At 30.2% G+C, this 21,101-nt stretch overlaps 1 protein-coding gene and 1 long non-coding RNA gene across 2 annotated transcripts; both read left to right on the top strand.

Moving 5' to 3' along the window:
- The first annotated feature begins 680 nt into the window (after positions 1-680).
- LOC130673149 (uncharacterized) lies at positions 681-2,918 on the top strand. The gene is made up of 3 exons (XR_008990841.1): positions 681-836; positions 968-1,118; positions 2,488-2,918. It is a non-coding gene; the product is annotated as an uncharacterized LOC130673149 (long non-coding RNA).
- A 2,617-nt stretch (positions 2,919-5,535) lies between these two features.
- On the top strand, positions 5,536-20,323 carry LOC130672833 (myrosinase 1-like). The gene is made up of 6 exons (XM_057477590.1): positions 5,536-6,012; positions 9,867-10,000; positions 10,986-11,243; positions 11,322-11,502; positions 14,837-15,249; positions 19,188-20,323. Exons 1-6 carry the CDS (start codon positions 5,775-5,777, stop codon positions 19,566-19,568), a joined length of 1,605 nt encoding a protein of 534 aa, XP_057333573.1. The 5' UTR covers positions 5,536-5,774; the 3' UTR covers positions 19,569-20,323.
- The last annotated feature ends 778 nt before the right edge of the window (positions 20,324-21,101 follow it).

Here is a 21,101-nt window from a genome sequence, read left to right as displayed (position 1 = left end):
TGTTATTATTATTTATATGTATAAAAAGTCCTGTTTTTGTCCTTAAAAACAATTGAACACAGACCAATAATTATAATAAAAAAGTCTGTTTTTAGTCTAAACGCGATTTAAAACAGACTAAATATCATACGAGAATAAGTCTGATATTAGCCTGGATAAGGAATAGTACAGGCAAAAACAGATTAAATTCTTATATAAAATAAAGACGATTTATAAACTTGAATTAAAGGAATAATATTTGAATTTATTATTTATTTTAAAACAGATCTAATTTTTTGACCCGGGAAACCAAGTCTAAATCAAGTTTTATTTTTGACCCAGGTAAATACATGGCGGCGCGACGAACGAAGGGTGGCGAGACCGGAGGGTTAAAAAGTGCTTCATCACTTTACATCAGATTTAGTCTTTTCTAGTCCTGACTAAGCAGTTCAATTAACAAACTCAAATAAAAAAAATTTTGAATTTTAAAATAACCACGATCATTTTGCCTCACTCTTTACTAGATGCCGTAACTTAATATGTTTTAATAAAATGAAGATTTCTTGTCTCAAAAATGAAATCACATTTTGTTCCGGACCCTAACAGAAAACATCGTGTTTAACTTTTAATACAAATAATGTAAGTAAAAACGTTAATTTTTCTTACAGATATTTAATATGGTATTCGCTATTTGGTGGTCAATAGCTTATAAATATTATGATGCAATCTATATTAAAAATAACGGAAACGACGAACCAAGAGCTCATGTTGATGGTCGATATTTCATCGGAATATTAATTTTTCACCATATTCTAGAAGTTATTGCAAATTTCGGTGTGATTTTCTGTTCAAGCAAGGTACTGGTTTAACTTTATAATAATCATATTTTTTATTCAAGTATTTAATTCATATAAAAAACAAGACGTTTAATAATTTCTTGAATGATTTTGATTGATTCCTTAATTGATTTTATTTTCAATTGATTTAGAAAACCGGTATGTTGATGACAAACTGGATATCTTTGAAGACGACGTTGTTATTTGGAACAGTATTACTGATTCTGTTTTTTAGTATCGGCAACTTTCAAGTTTCTGTTGTTTCTGGACTGATAGTTCTCATTATTGGAAATTTATACTTAAGTACGTATATTATGTTCTTACATCCTACTTCAATTATGAGTGAAACTGCACGCCTCGGAAGCGAAGCGGAGAGGTTGTGCTTTATAACCAACCTGTCAAGGTCACACGATTTCCACTCATTAAAGTGCATATATTTTTTTTCTATTACTCTTACACATTATGAAAAACACATCAATATAAAGCTGAAACACTAATAAATAATCCTGATACTTTTTTTAATTTGTCTAATATGTATTAATATAACAAAAAGTTCATTAAAAAAAATTTATCGTGGACGTCCATTAGTCTGTGGTTCAAAAAAACGGCGTGGCACGGATATCTCGAGAACGACTTGACGAAACTACTTAATTTTTTTTTCAAAATTTTCAGAAATAAGCAAAGAAGGTTCCTTTCGAAAATCACTACTGTAGGCCTTCTCGTTTTTTTAAAAATAAATCATTACGGTTAAAACCGGCAATCTTACATGTAAACAAACACACACTGCCGCCATTTTTCATTAGGAAAGTTCTCCTTATTTATTTTTTTTTTTACTTTTATTACCGTATATTTACCATGGAAATTTCTATGGGAAAAGAGCGGGATATTCAATTTTATTCGAAATTTAACTTTTAAAAAAAAACATAACATGAGCGTTCAAGGCGTGCACTTTTGGATTTTCCAAATTTTTTTTTTCAGTATTATTTCCAGCTCGAATACTCGGCCACCGTTAGCCGAATGCTTAAATTAGGCTAATATTTTAATTTAGTTTATTTAAAATTATATTAGTGTTCGATACGGGACGACTAATTTTTTTAAATTATTTGGGGAAAAAAGGAATATTTTTAAATTTAGCAGCCGTGGCACAATAGAACATCAATACTCTAATCTTGCGCTGCAGCTTTGAAACTAACCGTCATTTGAATTTAAAATAATGACAATATTTTTTTAAAAATTTTATCTGTGCTTCGATTTTGTTGATTTAAAGAAAACTTTTTTTGACCAAACTCTCAAAAATAGTGATATTTTTTTAATTTATAAATAGTGGAAAGTTTTTTGGAATTGGTTCGCCGAGGAAGAGAAAACAAGAAATAATCGTGGAAATGGATAGGAAAATCCATGATTATCCTCATCCATCTCCACCCATCTTCATTCATCCTGATTTATCCAAATTTATCCTCATACATTTTCAGTAAATGGAGTTTAAGTTTCGTACTTGAAAGTAGTAAATTTCTTATTCATTGTTTCAAATATCAACTTTTTTTTCCAGATCTCGTTTTATAAATGAATATTTCTCCATATAATATAATAACTAAGCTTTAATCAAATATAATATTTCACTTCAGTTAATGACGAGTAATAACTAATGACATGATTCACTATTTTTTTTCAGCTGGTTGTGTTTACTCTTGGTTAGTTATTTACAATCGATGCAGGGAAATACAAAAAGAAGAAAGGCTACCCACTGCTTACGATCCGTGAAGAATAAATAAACATTGAAGATTTATCATTAAGCAAATAGTCATTTGGGGTCCAAATTACTCCAGAAGTTTTCAATTCCAAATTTCTATGTCTTAACCTTTAAATTTTAAGCTATAAAAATCTCGATAACCATTTCTATAAAATTTTGCGTTTTTTTTACCAAAATGAGTACCCCGACTAGAAATTTCAGTTCGTTTTTTATTAGCTTCAGATTAGACATGCCGAATTCCGAATTCGCGCCAAATGAGGCAACCGCATAAAGCTCGCATCACTAAACTAACGCACGTCCGAAACCCTGCATAATTAGGAAAGCCGAATTCGGCACAGATTCAGAAACCAAAGTCGCCCCGAAAAACCGTAAACTATCTGTGAAAAATGATTATACATAGAAATTAGCAATATATGGTCATATATGACTGTAATAATATAATTTTGTTTAACTAAATTAAAAACAAAAAAAAAAATTTTTTTTTATAGTTTAAAATTATTTTTGCAAAGCCGTATATCATCAGATATTCTAATCTAATGTTACTATAATATCTAATCGAATTAGAAATTTTTAATTCAAGGAAGAACGCGAAACTTATTAACGACCGCTTTTGTGGGATTCGAACCCGAGACCCTACGCATGAAAGACCGACGCCTTAACTACTACGCTACTCTACCGATTGTGGCCCCTAAGTTTAGTTATGGTCTCAAAATATTATTCGTTATCAGTCAGGAATTCCAAAGATATACCTAACTTAGACAATGACGAAGACTTTCCTAATAATAGCCAAATTTGGCATACCTAATTTTAGCAAGCCTTCGGTCATCCCAATCCGATTTCAGTCAGGGATTCCAAAGATTCACTGAACTTTTACGCCCTGCCGAAAACTCTTAATGACAAACAAGTTTGGAAAAGTTTTGGTGCATCGAGTTTTGGTTTTCCTCACAAGGACGGGGCACGGTCCAAATTAGGCTTGCTGTATTTCGGAAAGCCTCATTCGTTCCGAATTAGTATTTTGGCATGTCGCACTGGAATTCTAGTCAGGATAATTATTGGAGGTTCAACTTTGAAGATTATTGCATTATTGTAGACTTGGACTATTTTTAGGGAAATATCGGGCATAAGATCTCGAGGTGTCTACGTCTTTATGCACTTATCATTCTGTCTCAAGATATCAATGCAAGATTCTAAGACAGAATTGTCTCAGGACTTACACAAGATATTGTAGAAAAAAACCTTGAAGACGTCTTGCTCATAATATGTTAGTAGTTACTTACGCGTATCTTAAGCGAGCCTTGCAACAGAAATTATTTGCAGACGCTAATATGCAATCTTGCGGCAGATCTGCTCAAAAAGTGTCATATTACAAAATCTATATATCTCACTTGTATTTCTTTCTCTTTATCCCAGAATCCTGTATCGTATGCCAATAGAGGGAATAAAGTGACAGACAAAAGTAAGACAGACAGTGGATATGTATATGGAAGTAATTTCTGGTGCAAGATTAGCTTAAGTCACTGTACCAATGCACTTTGAGCAAGATTTCTTCAATATTCTTGTACAATTCTTGTAGTACAAAATACCGAAAGGTTTTTATCTAAGTCTTGTTCAAGACTTGCGATCTTAAACTTTGTACCAGTATCTGCAGCAAAATCCATAGTCATACAAAGACGTATAGGCAGCTAAAATACTGGTGACCAAACTTGGGAATGATTGCTATGTTTTTTATATGAATGTTGAACACTAAATGGACAGTTAAGTTATTTCTTAAGGTTGTAAAAAAAACTAATGTATCAATATATTGATAAATCTTGCAATGTAATTGTACATCTACTTAAAAAAAATATGTAATATTAACGTTTAGATATTTCGATAAATACACACAAAAATTTTTTATCAGAATTAATCAGAAAACCGGTAGGGTAAAGGTACCGTTTTCGGCCACTTTAGGGCTAGTTCTGGCCCTAGCAGATCTGATTTACCGTAAATTTACGGTAATTTTACCGTAAAACTACCGTAGAATACCATAAAATTCGAGTAGATTTACCGTAAATTACGGTAAACCCACCGTAAATTACGGTAAATTCACCGTAATTTACGGTAAATCGTTACTTTACGGTGGATTACCGTAAATTACGGCGTGTATACCGTAAATTTACCGTCGAATACGATAAATCTACCGTAAAAAATTCGAGTAGATTACCGAATTACCGTAATTTACGGTGGATTACCGTATTTCCGTATTTTACGGTAAAACCACCGTAGATTACGGTAAATCCACCGTAATTTACGGTAAATCGGCATTTTACGGTGGATTACCGTAATTTACGGTGGGTTTACCGTAATTTACCGTAATTTGGGTCCGTTAGGGGGACACTTGAAAAATTAAAATAAGGTAACTTGTAAAATTCGCAATGACTCAATTACTTTTTAAATGTGTTCAAATACACTTTTATTACTATAACATATGCAAATTGTTTCTTATACTTTTCCTTAATCTAATCAAAATATTAAATGTCCAAAATCGAAGCAGTGGCGAAAAATGGTACTTCTACCCTACTTTTTATAAGAACTTATAAAATATTCCCTTTGAAATTTATCTGAATAATTTTTATCTAATTATGGGAGGTTATCCATTTATCGGTCGAGTCATCCTGATTTTTGTAAAATCAAGCGATCTCTTTAAATCCCCGAATTTCCATTTCCATTTCAGTATTATATATTACCATCGAATCGAAAACATTCATATTAGTTATGAATATCATAGTGATTTAAATAATTAACTTTCTCATATATTTATTTTTATGTAATTTTCATTGACATATATTTATTATGACCTTTTCATCTTAAGTTTATCAAGGAACGATAATTAGAGCATTGAGAGAAATGGCCAATTAAGTAAAAAAAAAAAAAAAAACACTATCGAATGCCTCAAAACTCTCATTCTTCAACGTTCAGTATAATTTATGTATATATTTATATACATCAAAGTTTCAGTGTATTACATTTCTTTGTGATTAACATTAATCGGGAGTCTTGTTTCACTCGGAAATATATTAGTGCTCACTGTAATGAGAGCTATTTATACAAATATCATAAATTCTAATGCTTTCGTTAGCAGTCATCAATTAATCATCTACTCGTGAACTGTGGGATACAACTACAACACTGTATAAAAATATTATTAGTCATATTAACCGTGCATTAAGATGTACAGAGCAATAAAAAAATCGTCATTTTTGGTGTGGGATCATAAAATTAGTGAAGTTTTAAGTCTTGTCATATCGATTGGGATACTATCAATTTCTAATTGTAACGGTAATGAAAATTATCAATCTGTGTTATCTGATCGAACTGAGAATGAAATTGAGAACCGATTCCCGGATGGTTTCATATTTGGCGTAGGGACGTCATCTTATCAAAGTGAAGGTGCTTGGAACATATCGAGTGAGTAATTATCGTGTTATTTCCTAGTAGCATTGTCTTAAGGAAGTTATCTGATGCGTCTTCCAGCGAGTTTCTTACGGAAGATTTAAACAAGACTTGACGAAGATGGACTTTACACCTGGGTCGAAAAATTTGATCTGATTTTAGTCTAATTGAACTATTTGAGCTGTTTCTGATCTTTTATAAAAATTTTAAGCTGTTTTTGACCTGTTGTTTTAAAAAACAATTGCGCTACGGGCAGACAAAACTAGATTAATTCTTGAACTTTCAAAAATTTTAGTTCTGAAAATTTGCAAGGACAAAACTAGATTAAATCATGGACTTCTCATATTTTTATTTACGGGCAATATTTCTAAAAAATATATCAAGTTATAGAATTGATTATGTTTTATTTACTATTTATTTACTATCGTTTGTTTAAAAATGTCGGCAGTTAATGAAAGTTTGACAGTTTTATTTTTTGATGTCTTGACTGAATATTCACAGCATTGAATAAAAGTGATAAAATAACTTAAAATGTTAAGAAATTTTTCTTATTTACTGGATAAAATCAAAAATATTTGTGACATCTTATTACGGAAGCGCATTAGCATGTTTCAAATATCAAGAAAATTAAAATAAATTTATAAATCTAGATTATTATTATTATTTATATTTGCAAAAAGTTATATTTTTAATCTGAAAGCGATTAAACCCAGACATCATTCAAAATGGAATGACTGCTTTACGACGTCTTTTTGAAGGTGCCCTCAAGAAGTCTTATAATGACTTCTTAAAGGTGTCATTTTTAAGAACTCTTAATTGAGAGTTCTTGAAGACTCCATAAATAAGACGTCAGTTTTGTGAGGACTAAATGTATTCTTTTTTAAAATTCTTTATGAAGTCAAAATTAGGAGCTCCTTAAAGACGTCATGGTAAATTCATACCCCGATAAAAAAAGATTTTATACAATTATATATCGACTATATATAATTATATATAGACTATATATAATTTGTATAGAAATTGTATACAATTCTATACAAATTGTATACAATCCTATATAATTATATACAATTCTATATATTGCAATTATATAGAATTGTATATAATTTGTATAAAATTGTATATAATTATATAGACTTGTATACATTTTGTAAAGAATTGTATACAATTTTTATACAGTTGTATACAATTGGATCGGGCCATTTTTTGTATATAATTTTATACAATTGTATAAAATCTTTTTTCATCGGGACCGAAGTCTTATTTGCGAACTCAGAAAAAAGAACTCTTTGAGAACTCTTTTTAAAGACGTCTTACTGAGTTCGCTAGGTGGCTCATTCGACATCTTGAGAACTTCTTAAAGACTTCTTTAAGATGTTGATGAGACGGCCAAATCATAAATAGGAATTCATTTAGAACTCATGAGTCATTTTGCTATCTGGGAAAACAGACTAAAAATTATAGTAGATAAAGCCTGTTTTTGTTATCAAAAACAATTGATCGCAGACCAATAATTATAACAAAAGTCTATTTTTAGTCTAAACGCGATGTAAAACAGACTAAATATCATACGAAAATAAGTCTGATATTAATCTGGATCAGGAACAGTTCGGGCAAAAACAGATTAAATTTTTATATAAAATAAATACGACTTATAACTTAAAATTGAAGAAAAATTATTTGAATTTATCATTTATTTTAAAACTGATCTAATTTTTTGGCCCGGGCTCATTAAAATTTAAAATTCCACATATTATTAGGATCATCATTCGATAAAATTTAATAGAACATCAAATGAGTATCTCTGATTTTACCATACTAATTCACGATTTACGAAGTAAGGGTAGCCATCTGCAAGGATTTTAAGCAAATCTGCAGCAGCTCTGACCTAGTGGGTCTTACACAAGTATCAGCCAAGTTTTGATACAGATTTACCTAAGACATCTTACAGAAGTATCTTGTCTTAGACCTTCCTCAGACTGATCACGCAGACCTGCCCGATGAAAAAAGATTTTATACAATTGTATAAAATTATATACAAAAAATGGCCCGATCCAATTGTATATAACTGTATTGAAATTGTATACGATTCTACACAAATTGTATACAAGCCTATATAATTATATACAATTTTATACAAATAATGTACAATTCCATATAATTATATACATTTCTATATAATTGCAATATATAGAATTGTATAGAATCGTATATAATTATATAGAATTGTATACAATTTGTATAGAATTGTATACAATTTTCTATACAAATTGTATACAATTGGATCGGGCCATTTTTTCTATCCAATTATATATAGTCTATATATAATTATATATAGTCCATATATAATTGATATACAATTCTATACAATTGTATAAAATCTTTTTTTATCGGGTGCTTAAGACTTAACCGTTTAAAGTCTGACCTTGAAACCCCACTCTTCGGTCTGGCAGAGCCCGATCGAATTAGAAAGAGCGCGAAGCAAATGTGACAGGGCCGCATTAAAAGAGAAAAAATTTTACCTGTGTGGGAGTAAAAAGTAATTTTATTTTTTGTTTTTCATTTATTAAATAATGAATATCGAAGGACTTAAATTCAAATTAAGAACAACATTTGGTTTCATTATAAATATAGTTAAGTAATATTGCAATTACATAGCAATGTATGAAATTTTTAAAATTTGTCTAACCTTACTTTCGGAGACTATTTCCTCACGTCAACAATACTAACTACAGCACTGTCGAAGAACGCAGCGCGAGATTCAAACGAGCGGAAGGGTACTCACAGGCACACTACACGGAAAGAAAATTATGGCAGCGGTTCCCATAATTTTGTGAAATTTTTTCCTATACCAACATAGGAATTACGACCATAAATTATGGGAGCGGTTCCTATAATTATAGGAATGTTTCCCATAATTATAGGAATAGTTCTTATAATTATGGGAATGATACCCATAACACTATAGGAATGGTTCCTATAATTTATAGGAATACTTTCTATAATTTTTGGGGATGGTTCCTATAATTTATAGGAACCATTCCCATAAATTATAGGAACCATTCCCATAATATTATAGGAATGGTTCCTATAATAGTATGGGAACTATTCCCATAATATTATGGGAATGATTCCCATAATGCAATTGGAATGGTTCGTATACCATTAAGGGAATCATTCCCATAATATTATGGGAATAGTTCCCATACTATTATAGGAACCATTCCTATAATATTATGGGAATGGTTCCCATATTATCATGAAAAAATTAATTTAAAGAAGTGTGGTAATCACTTCTACAATACACAGAAATATTATTAAACATAAAAACAAAAATTCAAAAATAGAAAAAAAATTCGTATTTGGCAAAAAAACATTAAAATTTTTAACAAGAATTTTTTGTCAGCACAAAACATTCAAGAAAATTCAAATTTTGGGAAATTTCTACACTATTGTGCAAAAAAAGAATTTTATGATATTATAGGGATGGTTCTCATAACATTATGGGAATAGTTCCCATAATATTATAGGAACTATTCTCATACTATTATGGGGATGGTTCCCATAATATATGGGAACCATTCCTATAGTAGTATAGGTACTATTCCCATACCATTATGGGAACCATTCCCATAATGCATAGGAAAACTTCCCATAATTTTCTTTCCGTGTACTACTCTCACATGTCACTCACACATGCTCACAAGACTCTACGATTCGCGCTCTTCCCACTAGCCTAGCTCGTAGACGTTTCAAGATCCTCTGACTCTAAAGGGTTAAGACACACTTACTTATAACATCCTTAGGAATGCTACTAGGGCTTGCCAATGAAAAAGAAAAGTCATTAAATTTCATAATATTTTATCAAGATAAAGGTGAATCTATTTGGGACTCTTTGACTCACGAAAAGCCATACGTCGTGGCAGGACAGACCAATGCTGATGTAGCTGCGAATTCTTACTACATGTACAAAACTGACGTCGATCTTGTCACACAACTCGGTGTTAGTTCTTTCAATCTCAATTATCGTAAATTCTAGCATCAATTAGAATAGGCTGCAAAGATACCCGCATGGAAAAGCTATATATTGTTAAAAGTATATAAAAAAATATATGGTGAATATGTGATAAATATATAGCGGCAAAAATATCTATATTGAAAAATATATGTTTTTTACATATATTGGATTATATATTTATCATAATATATTTACTTGTATATAATGTTTTGTATTTTTCTATATATATTATCTCATATAATGCTCAATATATTCTTATCATATATGGATAGTATATATATAATTTATAAGTATAATATAATAAACTTGATATATATATCCATATATTTTGACTCATGTAATTAGTGGTATATGGTCTCTATATAATTGATTATATATGAAAGAATTTATATGATTAAATATATGGTTTGCGGTATATTGGAATTATATTTTTCCAGTATATCAAAACTTATATTTTTCGCAATATATTGAAAATTTTATTTTTTAAGATACTTTTTCAATTTCTACACAATTCCACAAAAAAAAGTCAAATTTATTATTTTTTCTCCTTCTTTTCATTGACCTTATATTTACTGGCAATAACCTAAGAAAAGTAAAAAAAGTGCCATATATTTTACAATATATTGGAAACCATATATTTTGCAATATATTGGAAAACATATATAAAAAATATAAAATATACTATATATTAATTAATATACTACTTTCAATATAATATATCAATATAAAAAAAATATATTAAAATATATATGTAATACATACATAAAAAGTCATATATTGATAAATATATTGATAATATATTCTAGCAATATATTTTTTTTCAATATATTATTATATATTAATACGGCAAAAATATAAATATTATTTTATATATTGTACAATATATCACATTATAATATTCATATATTCTATCATATATGTTTTCACATATAAAGTTTTTTCATGCGGGTAAACCGAAATATTTTTCTAGGCTAATGCTTACAGAATATCTATATCTTGGCCACGAATTTTACCTACTGGGTTCGATAACGAAATTAATAATGATGGGATTCAACACTATAATGATGTAATCGATGAAATATTAAGTAAGAATCTGACGCCATTTGTCACTATATACCACTGGGATTTGCCGACAAGATTACAAGAATTAGGTGGCTTGGCAAACCCATTGTTCGTAAACTGGTTTGTTGATTATGCCAACGTCTTATTCACAGCATTTGGAGACAAAGTATTATGCTGATATTAATTATTGCAACTTTCATTACAACATTTTTATTAAGTAATTATGCTATTGTTTGATGTTCAGGTAAAATATTGGACGACATTCAATGAGCCAGGTTTTAATTGTGTCGTTGGTTACCAAGGAATATACGCACCTCTGATTAATCAATCGGGTATTGGCGAATATCTTTGTGGTCATCATACGTTATTAGCTCATGCTAAAACTTATAAAATGTATAACGAGAAGTTCCGCGGAAAACAACAAGGTTTGTTAATTTGACACGTAACTTAATTTTTCAATGACTATGAGCTTGTTATTATAATCAGATGTATATCGGAGTTTAGCCCTTTAGCGTTTCGCCTTGAAACATTTTATGTTCAGGCGGGTCATTGTGAAACTAGAATGAGCACGTAGCACCCGCGGCAGGGTGGTATTGTATACACGGAAAGAATTTTTTGATACAAATTACTCTGTAATTTCAAGTAATCCTGGGCCGTTGCAAAAAATTGGATTTTTTTCGTTCAAATTTAATATTTTTTGTTTAAATATTAACGTTGCTAGACTATATTGCACGCCTCGGAAGCGAAGCGGAGAGGTTGTGCTTTATAACCGACCTGTCAAGGTCACACGATTTCCTCTCATTAAAGTGCATATATTTTTTTTCTATTACTCTTACACATTATGAAAAGCACATCAATATAAAGCTGAAACACTAATAAATAATCCTGATACTTTTTTTAATTTGTCTAATATGTATTAATATAACAAAAAGTTCATTAAAAAAAATTTATCGTGGACGTCCATTAGTCTGTGGTTAAAAAAAACGGCGTGGTACGGATATCTCGAGAACAACTTGACGAAACTACTTAATTTTTTTTTCAAAATTTTCAGAAATAAGCAAAGAAGGTTCCTTTCGAAAATCACTACTGTAGGCCTTCTCGTTTTTTTAAAAATAAATCATTACGGTTAAAACCGGCAATCTTACATGTATACAAACACACACTGCCGCCATTTTTCATTAGGAATGTTCTCCTTATTTATTTTTTTTTTTACTTTTATTACCGTATATTTACCATGGAAATTTCTATGGGAAAAGAGCGGGATATTCAATTTTGTTCGAAATTTAACTTTTAAAAAAAAACATAACATGAGCGTTCGAGGCGTGCACTTTTGGATTTTCCAAATTTTTTTTTTACTCTACTACTGAGTAATTTTTTTAAAGTCTTATATTTAATCGATTATTGTGAATATCTCATCTTAATCTACTAATTTTTACTCCCCATTATACTATTCTTTTAAACCCATTAATTTTATGATGAAAAACTGCTAATTACTCGAATAAATTTTCTTATCTATGGAAGTTATTTTTACTCTAAACTGCAGAGTTACATTTTAGTAGTCTCCGTTAATCTTCGGTTAATATCGGCTTCGATTAAATGTCTTTTATTTTGCTCGCGCCAACTTACATGTTACGCACACGAACGTAGGCTTGGAAAAAAAGACGATCACTGTATCTCTCTATAACTTAATATTTATTTTAAAATTAAAAAAAAATTTGTATCTTTCCTTTTTCAACACAATACGAGTAATTTTTTTTTATTCTTTTTCAAAATATTTATTTTAAGTCATATTCTAAGGCAATTAGATGGTTTTTAGATTTTTTATAGAAATTGCAGCCTATTAATTGTAATTTTTATTTTAGTTCAATATCAATTTTATAAATTGAATCATCAACTTTTTATCATAGCCTACGAGTAAAAATTGAATTCGAGAGAATTTATTTAGACAGCCGCTAGGTGTAATTTTTACTCGCAATTGTGAGTAAAAATTAATCTGATTGAGTTTTACTCACTGAAAGAGTAAAATTTCGTAATTCAAAAGTGAAAAGTCGTAATGGCCGAAGATTACTCGATTTAGAGTAATTTTTAGAATAAATAACATGGCAATATTCATACGAAAAATTCTTTCCGTGTACAATTCTAGAAAAAAAAGCAGGATGTTTTTCTTTCAATATTCAACTTAACCATATAAACAATCCTAACTACGGCACTGTTAATGTACAGAAAGAAGAGTTAAAATAAGTGGAAAGGGATACACAGTAACACTACTACTCTCACATCAGACGCATACAAATTCACGACGCTTTTGGATTCGCACTCCTCCCAATCGACACACTGAGATGTTTCGGGACCCCCAATCACAAATGGGTTAAGTGTCCTTGAGTAGCATGATCTAAAATGATTTTAGTTCAATGTATTCCAAATCAGCTTTCTTAATCAGAGATAATAATTAGCCCTTTCCCGGTTGATCTTGAATCCCTACACGGAGAAAAAAATATTGCGCTCACCACTCAACGGTATCGTGATATTCACTCTCCTCGGTTGGGTATCCGTTGTATACGGAAAGTGCTGGTCTATCGGATCGTGATTATCACGATCCAGGCGGATCCCGAAATCATAAGATCGTTTCGCTATAGTAACCATCCGTTTTGTTATTAAAACTAATTTGAGGTTAAAATAGATAAATTTATAACTTTAACTTCATTACAATTTTACTTTTAGCTGTCATTAATAATCACATATTAATAATTCTAATAGGTGCAATAAAAAATTATTATTTAATATCAAGAAATGTAAAGTAATAGAATATACGTAATTAATTGATGTAAATTTTACAGTCTTTTTTTTGTTTCAAAGATAAATTAAAAAATTAATCGATAAAAAACAGCAATTCTTGCATTAGATATATAATTAGTGTTTTTTCATTGTCGTTTTGCACTTTAAATAATTAATAATCTTATAAATAAACACTGTATAATTTGCAAGATATGCATTATAAAGTTTAATAATTTGGTTATGAGTGGTGGCGCTTGAGAAGTAGATCGCGATAATCACGATCCGTTTTGGTACGATATGGATACGTTAACTGACGATCACTATACATTTAAGTATATGCACAATCCGTAGGATCATTATTATAAGTATCTAGTGTTTCATTCATATCGATATATATATTGTGGTAGTAGCAATACAATTTAGAACTAATCACGATACACTTGTCGCTCTCCGTTGGTGAGCGATAAACACAATATTTTTTTTTCCGTGTACTCTCAATTTGAACCGTACGTCTTCGTCTTAAGGGGTAACGCTAACCGATTTTCAATTCAATTTAATTTACGGACAAACACTAGAACCCTAAAATAGAGAGTCTTTAGCGTTTTTTAAATCCTTAACAGAGGGCTAGAAATTTCGTATTTTCAAAAATTCTAATTCGTCTCCGAGAAAAATTGTTTTAAAATTCTTGTTTACTCAACGAGTGCAACAAAGAGGTCCGGTAGCGTATCCCCTTAAAGCGAGAGAGCGCTAGCCTATTTAGTAGAGAAGGGGCAGAAAAAATAGTAGAAGGGGGCGCATGCATGCACTACTACGATTAAACTGTTACTCACACGATTAAACATTTACTCACACAGCCTTAACAACGAACATTGATTGGCGCTACCCCCGTAGAGCTCACGCCGATTTATTTCGATTCACACTTTCGGAAAAGGGTTAAGAAAAATCAAAAAGGTTAATTGACAAGAAAAATTGAAATGTTTTCAGGTAAAATAATGATTGCGTTAGCACTGACGTGGCCAGTTTTGAAAAATATAGAAGATGCAAATGAGTTAGAAGTAGGTGAACAATATATTAATTTTCAAAATGGATGGTTTTTGCATCCACTATTTTCAACTGATGGCGATTATTCAAAAACTATCAAAGATAAAATTGGATCGCATAGTTCGATTCAAGGCTTTTCTCGTTCACGATTACCACAGTTTACGAGCGAAGAAATCGAACTAATTAAAAACTCAGCAGATTTATTATCTGTTAATTTTTATCATGGTTTGGAGGTCAAAAAGTTTACAGATTATGACATAACAACTACTATCTCTCACGATGCAGATGTTGGCGTAATAACTCAATCACCTGCTAGTGCTTATGAAACTGGAAATGATACCTGTAATATCGAGAGAGTAAGTATACAATTATTCCACTTATACACGGAGATAAATTTATGGTAACAATTACGGGAACATTATGGAAATGATTCTCATATCGTATGGTGATTGGTATTTTGAAATATCGATTATTGGAATGACACCCATACAAAGTATGGTAACCATTCCTATCTATATGGGTTTCATTCCTATAGGTATGGGAATAGAATCTATAAAATTAAGTTGTTAATTATGGTCATTACCCTAGTAACACGTGTTTGAGCAAGATTTTGGAGTAAGTATCTTGAGCTAGACCCTAGCTGCTAGTGCCTTTTTCTACGCCCTAGCAGATCCGAATTACGGTAAATACAGTGATTTACCGTAATTTACGGTGCCTAGCAGAATTACCATAAATCACGATAATTTACCGCAAATTACGGTAATTTACTGTAATCTACGGCAAATTACGGTAAATTGCCGTAATTTTACGGCGCCTAGCAGAAGTACCGTAAATTACGGAAATTTACGGTAAATTACGGTAATCTACGGTAAATTACGGTAAACTGCCGTAATTTTACGGCGCCTAGCAGAATTACCGCAAATTACGGCAATTTACGGTAATTTGTCGTAGATTACCGTAATTTACGGTAAATTGCCGTAATTTACGGTAATTCTGCTAGGCGCCGTAAAATTACGGCAATTTACCGTAGATTACCGTAAATTACCGTAATTTACGGTAATTCTGCTAGGCACCGTAAATTACGGTAAATTACGGTAAATCACTATATTTACCGTAATTCAGATCCGCTAGGGCGTATGTGTCTTTGCCAAGATCATGTATCAAAAAACCTATGTCAAGATTTGTGTATGTCTTTCTCATTGTATTGTACGCAAGAATACTAAAGATATCTTGAACATGTGCAATAAAACAGTGTCTGACGCATTTTTTTCAGCAGTAAATTACAGTACCATAGTGGATCCGAATTACGATAAATTACCGCATTTTACGGTAAATTGCGGTAATTTACCGTAAAATACCGTAATTTACTGTCAATTTGCTGTATTTTTCGGTAGATTACCGTAATTCTGCTAAATACTGTAAATTACGGCATTTAACCGAAATTTTACGGCAAGTTTGCGGTAACATACTGCACTCTTGCCGTAAAAATACCGCAGTATTGCCGTATATTTTACGGTGGATTGCCGCTACTTTACCGTAAATTTGCCGTAAATTACGGTAAGTTACGGTAGACAGCAGCAGATGCCGGTAATCTTTCCGAATACCGTAAATAACCGTAATTTACGGTAAACTACGGTAATTTACCGTACTTCGAATCTGCTAGGGTAGGTACTTACGCATAGCTTGCTCAAGATCTGCTCAAAGCTCAAGGTCAATTTTGAGTAAGCCATGCGCAACTATTTTTAACTATAGTCATTCTCCAAAATTGAATTATAATCTGGCACGAATTTCTTGTGTAAGGCTTGCACTAGGCTTGCAATTTAGATCTGGTCACAAGTATCTGCAGCAAGACACATACGTAGAAAAGGACACTAGCACCTATCGATGTTGAGAGCAGACTTGCTCAAGAATTAAAAAAGATTTTTAAATGGGTATGTTTATCGTTCCCATACTGTACTATGGTAACCCTTATCATATATTATGGTAATGATTACCATGATATTGTGGTAACTATTACCATAATAAATGGTAACCATGACATTTAGAAATTCCTCATATCATGGGTATAATATTATGACTAAGGCAAAGAATTTGGTTCCCTTTTGAAAGGGAGAGATAAAAGATGGGAGGAGCTGAATTTCTGATTGGTTGAATTTTTATAGATTTGTTTTTGCTTATTTGAATGGAGTGAAAAGAGCGATGAAACAAAAATAAGTTTAATCAATCAAAACAAAGATACTAGTCACATAACCATGTATATTTGTAATCTTGAGGTGGAACTTCGTTGGTTGAAACTCTAAAATATGCAGTCAACTACATTTTGAATGAATAGAAGCCGTCCAGCATGCAAATTATGTTCCAATTAAAGAAAAATTTTTTAATCCGTCGGCTAAAGTTATATCATCTAAAATATTTGCAAAATAATACCCTTAGTTTAAATTCATTCAAAATATAGTTGGGTGCGTATTTTAGAGTTTCAACCAATGAAGTTCCACATCAAGATTACAAATATACATGGTTATGTGACTAGTATATTTGTTTTGCATTGATTAAACTTATTTGTGTTTCATCGCTCTTTTCACTCCATTCAAATAAGCAAAAACAAATCTATAAAAATTCAACCAATCAGAAATTCAACTCCTCCCATCTTTTATCTCTCTCTTTTAAAAATACCAAATTCTTGGCCTTGATTATGACAATGCTCAACATATTATCATAGTAATTGTTATACCATTCTATTATGGTAACCATTATCAGAACATTCAAAAATGCCTCATATCATGGGAATAATTGCCATGATCCCGGGTCAAAAAATTAGATCTGTTTTAAAATAAATGATAAATTCAAATATTTTTCCTTTAATTCAAGTTTATAAATCGTATTTATTTTATATAAGAATTTAATCTGTTTTTGCCCGTACTATTCCTCATCCAGGCTAATATCAGACTTATTTTCGTGTGATATTTAGTCTGTTTTAAATCGCGTTTAGACTAAAAACAGACTTTTTTATTATAATTATTGGTCTGTGTTCAATTGTTTTTAAGGACAAAAACAGGACTTTTTATAAATATAAATAATAATAATAATAAATATCTAGATTTATTAATTTATTTTAATTTTCTTGGTATTTAAAACATGCTAATGCGCTTCCATAATAAGATGCTACACAAGGAAAATGTTGGCTCGAAACCTACCAATTTTTACAATGCTGTCGACCAAACTTGAAACAGGGAGTAAAGCATCCAAAAAATTATCGTGCTCTCACAAAAAATGATTATACTGTATCACATTACTTATTACGCGCGAGAAACTTATCGATGAGCTTCAATATCAATTACTTCCATACATTATAATAATTTTGATGCAGCATAATAATTTTTTATAAGAGCATAGTAATGTTTTGGATACTTTACTTTCTGTTTCAAGTTTGGTCGACAGCATAATAAAAATTGGTAGATTTCGAGCCAACATTTTTCTCCGTAGCACAAGAATTTTGATGTTTTCTTATGCCAAAATATTTTCAATTTCATCCAGTAAATAAGAGAAAATTCTTGACATTTTAGAATTGTTTTATCACTTTTATTCAATGATATAAATATTCAATGAAGACAACTAAAAAATTGAGCTGTCAAATTTTCATTAACTGCCGACATTTTTAAACAAAAGATAGTAAATAAAACATAATCAATTCTGCAACTTAATATTTTTTCATAAATATTGCCCATAAATAAAAATTTTATAAGTCCGTGATTTAATCTAGTTTTGTCCTTGTAAATTTTCAGAACTAAAATTTTTTAAAGTTCACGAATTAATCTAATTTAGTCTGCTCGTAACGCGTTTGTTTTTTAAAGTAGCAGGTCGAAAACAGCTTAAAATTTTCATAAAAGATCAAAATCAGATCCAACAGTCCAATCAGACTAAAATCAGGTCAAATTTTTCGACCCGGGATGTATGTTAACTTTTACTGCAGTAGTATAGAAAGCGCTTCAATGTAGATATAGAATTTATTACCATGTGACTATGGAAACTATTCCCATAAGTATAGGAATCATTACCATAATTCAATCACCATACGATATAGGAACTATTGTCATAATTATAAGAATTGTTCCCATAGTTATGATGACTTTTCTCAGAAATTATCGGCGTACACCTCTGAATTCCAAGTAATTTTCACCATAACGTTATGGGCTGGTATTTCATAAGTACTAGGAATGGTTACAATAATTTTCTCTCCGTGTACTCCCTACAATAAATCTCTTTACTATAAAGTGAAAGTAACAATGTCTTTTAGTGTCATCCTTGGGCCCTTTCTGCAATTATCAATCGTATCACTACGGACTATAACATACCAGCAATAATGATCGGCGAAAATGGTTATAGGGATGAAGGTCAATTAGATGATACGAATAGAGGTCAATTTTTTTATTATCATCTTAAAGAAGTACTCAAGTTGATCAAAGAGGGCGTCAACATTCAAGGATATTTCGCTTGGACACTCTTTGATATTTTTGAATGGACACAAGGTTATACACATAGATATGGAATTTTTTCGGTAAATATTACCGATCCTCAACGTCCTAGAACACCTAAACTGTGGTCAGCAAAAGTAATAAGCCAAATTTACAAAACGAAATCGATCCCTAAATCTTTTTCATCATTTGAAAAAATATAAGTAAGAAATAATAGTAATTGAAAGGAGTTTTAAATTCCTGTGCTGCTAATCGTAGATAATTCGTATCGGTGAAAAGTGGTTCAAATTTGTAAAGACATGAATGTTTGAAAGAAAATTTTTCCATTTACCCGGGAAAAAAAATTCTTATATGATCATATATAAATCATATAAAGGTGACTCATATAAAATCATATAAAGTCTTATCATGAAATTGGTCCTATATAAACTTATATGACTTTATAGAATCTTATATAATTATATTAAGTTATATATACCCGGAAAAAAATGATTTTACTTAATCATATATACAATAACTTATATATTACTAGATCTCAAAATTGGCAGGATCTGATGATATATAATCAGTTATACATAATCATGCATGAAAAAAAAAAAAAAAAAAAAAAAATCTATCGGTTAACTGCTATTTTGCCAAGGGGTCACCCATCCAACTAATGTCCTACCTCAATGCTGTTCAACTTTGATGATCGCTTGATTGCCGTCTGCTTCTCTAGTCTGCTTTACCCTTATAAGTATATAACAATCCGTAGCATTACTTAAATCAAATGATCAAATTGATTCATCCTACATAAATAATGCACCAAATATGATCAAATTTTATCACATTTGTGTTTTATATCAAATTACAAGTTTCTTTAAGATAACCTGCTTATAAGACCACAGAAATTTATACATAAGAATCATAAAACGATATAAACTTTTATATAATCATATATGATTTTATATAACCGTAGTAAACTCTTTTGTAATCATACAAATTTATTTATAACTTCATATAAAATCACATAAATTTGTATTAATAATCTGAATTCTTAGAAGAATTTTATAAGGTCATATATGATTTCATATGATCATATATGATCACACATGATTATGTATAACCGTATAAAACGTGCTCTTGTAATTTCATAATGTTATATAGTTATATATAACCTTATGTGAAGTTACATCGAATTTCATAAAAATTTTATAAGATTATACGAATTATTGTAAGAATTTTATAAGATCATATGAGTTCTTATATAATTATATATGACTGCATATAATTTATAACATTTTATCTGGTTATGTCATAAACTCATATATAACTTTATGAAAAATCATATCAACTATTTTAAGATCCTTATAAAATTATAGAAATCCGTATAAGAATTTTTTAAGATCGCATGAGCTTTTATATGATCATATACGATTATATATAAGCATATAAAACTTCACCTGGTATTGTTATAAAGTTATATATAACTTTAAATAAAATCACATCAACTGTTATAAAATTCTTATTAGATCATATGAATCCTTATAAGAAATTTATAAGATTATGTGAGCTTTCATATAATAATATATAAACATATATGTTTATAAATGATTCTATAAAAATTTTTCCCGGGTTTATATAAAATCACATCTATTTTTTTTAAATCCTTATAAAACTATATAAATTATTATAAGATTTTGATAAGATCATATGAACTTTGATATGGTCATATATAATTATATATATGCATATAA

The sequence above is a fragment of the Microplitis mediator genome, chromosome 8 (genome assembly GCF_029852145.1).
Source record: "Microplitis mediator isolate UGA2020A chromosome 8, iyMicMedi2.1, whole genome shotgun sequence".
NCBI lineage: Eukaryota > Metazoa > Arthropoda > Insecta > Hymenoptera > Braconidae > Microplitis > Microplitis mediator.
The sequence above is the reverse complement of the archived record's forward strand: the minus strand, read 5'-3'. Positions and strand labels throughout refer to the sequence as shown.

Bases quoted from the DNA above. Each gene is read 5' to 3' on its own strand.
- LOC130672833 (XM_057477590.1), top strand. From the start codon at position 5,775: ATGTACAGAGCAATAAAAAAATCGTCATTTTTGGTGTGGGATCATAAA. The intron at 10,001-10,985 runs GTTAGTTCTTTC...ATATTTTTCTAG, and splicing joins ATCTTGTCACACAACTCGGT to GCTAATGCTTACAGAATATC. The intron at 11,503-14,836 runs GTTTGTTAATTT...AAATGTTTTCAG, and splicing joins GTTCCGCGGAAAACAACAAG to GTAAAATAATGATTGCGTTA.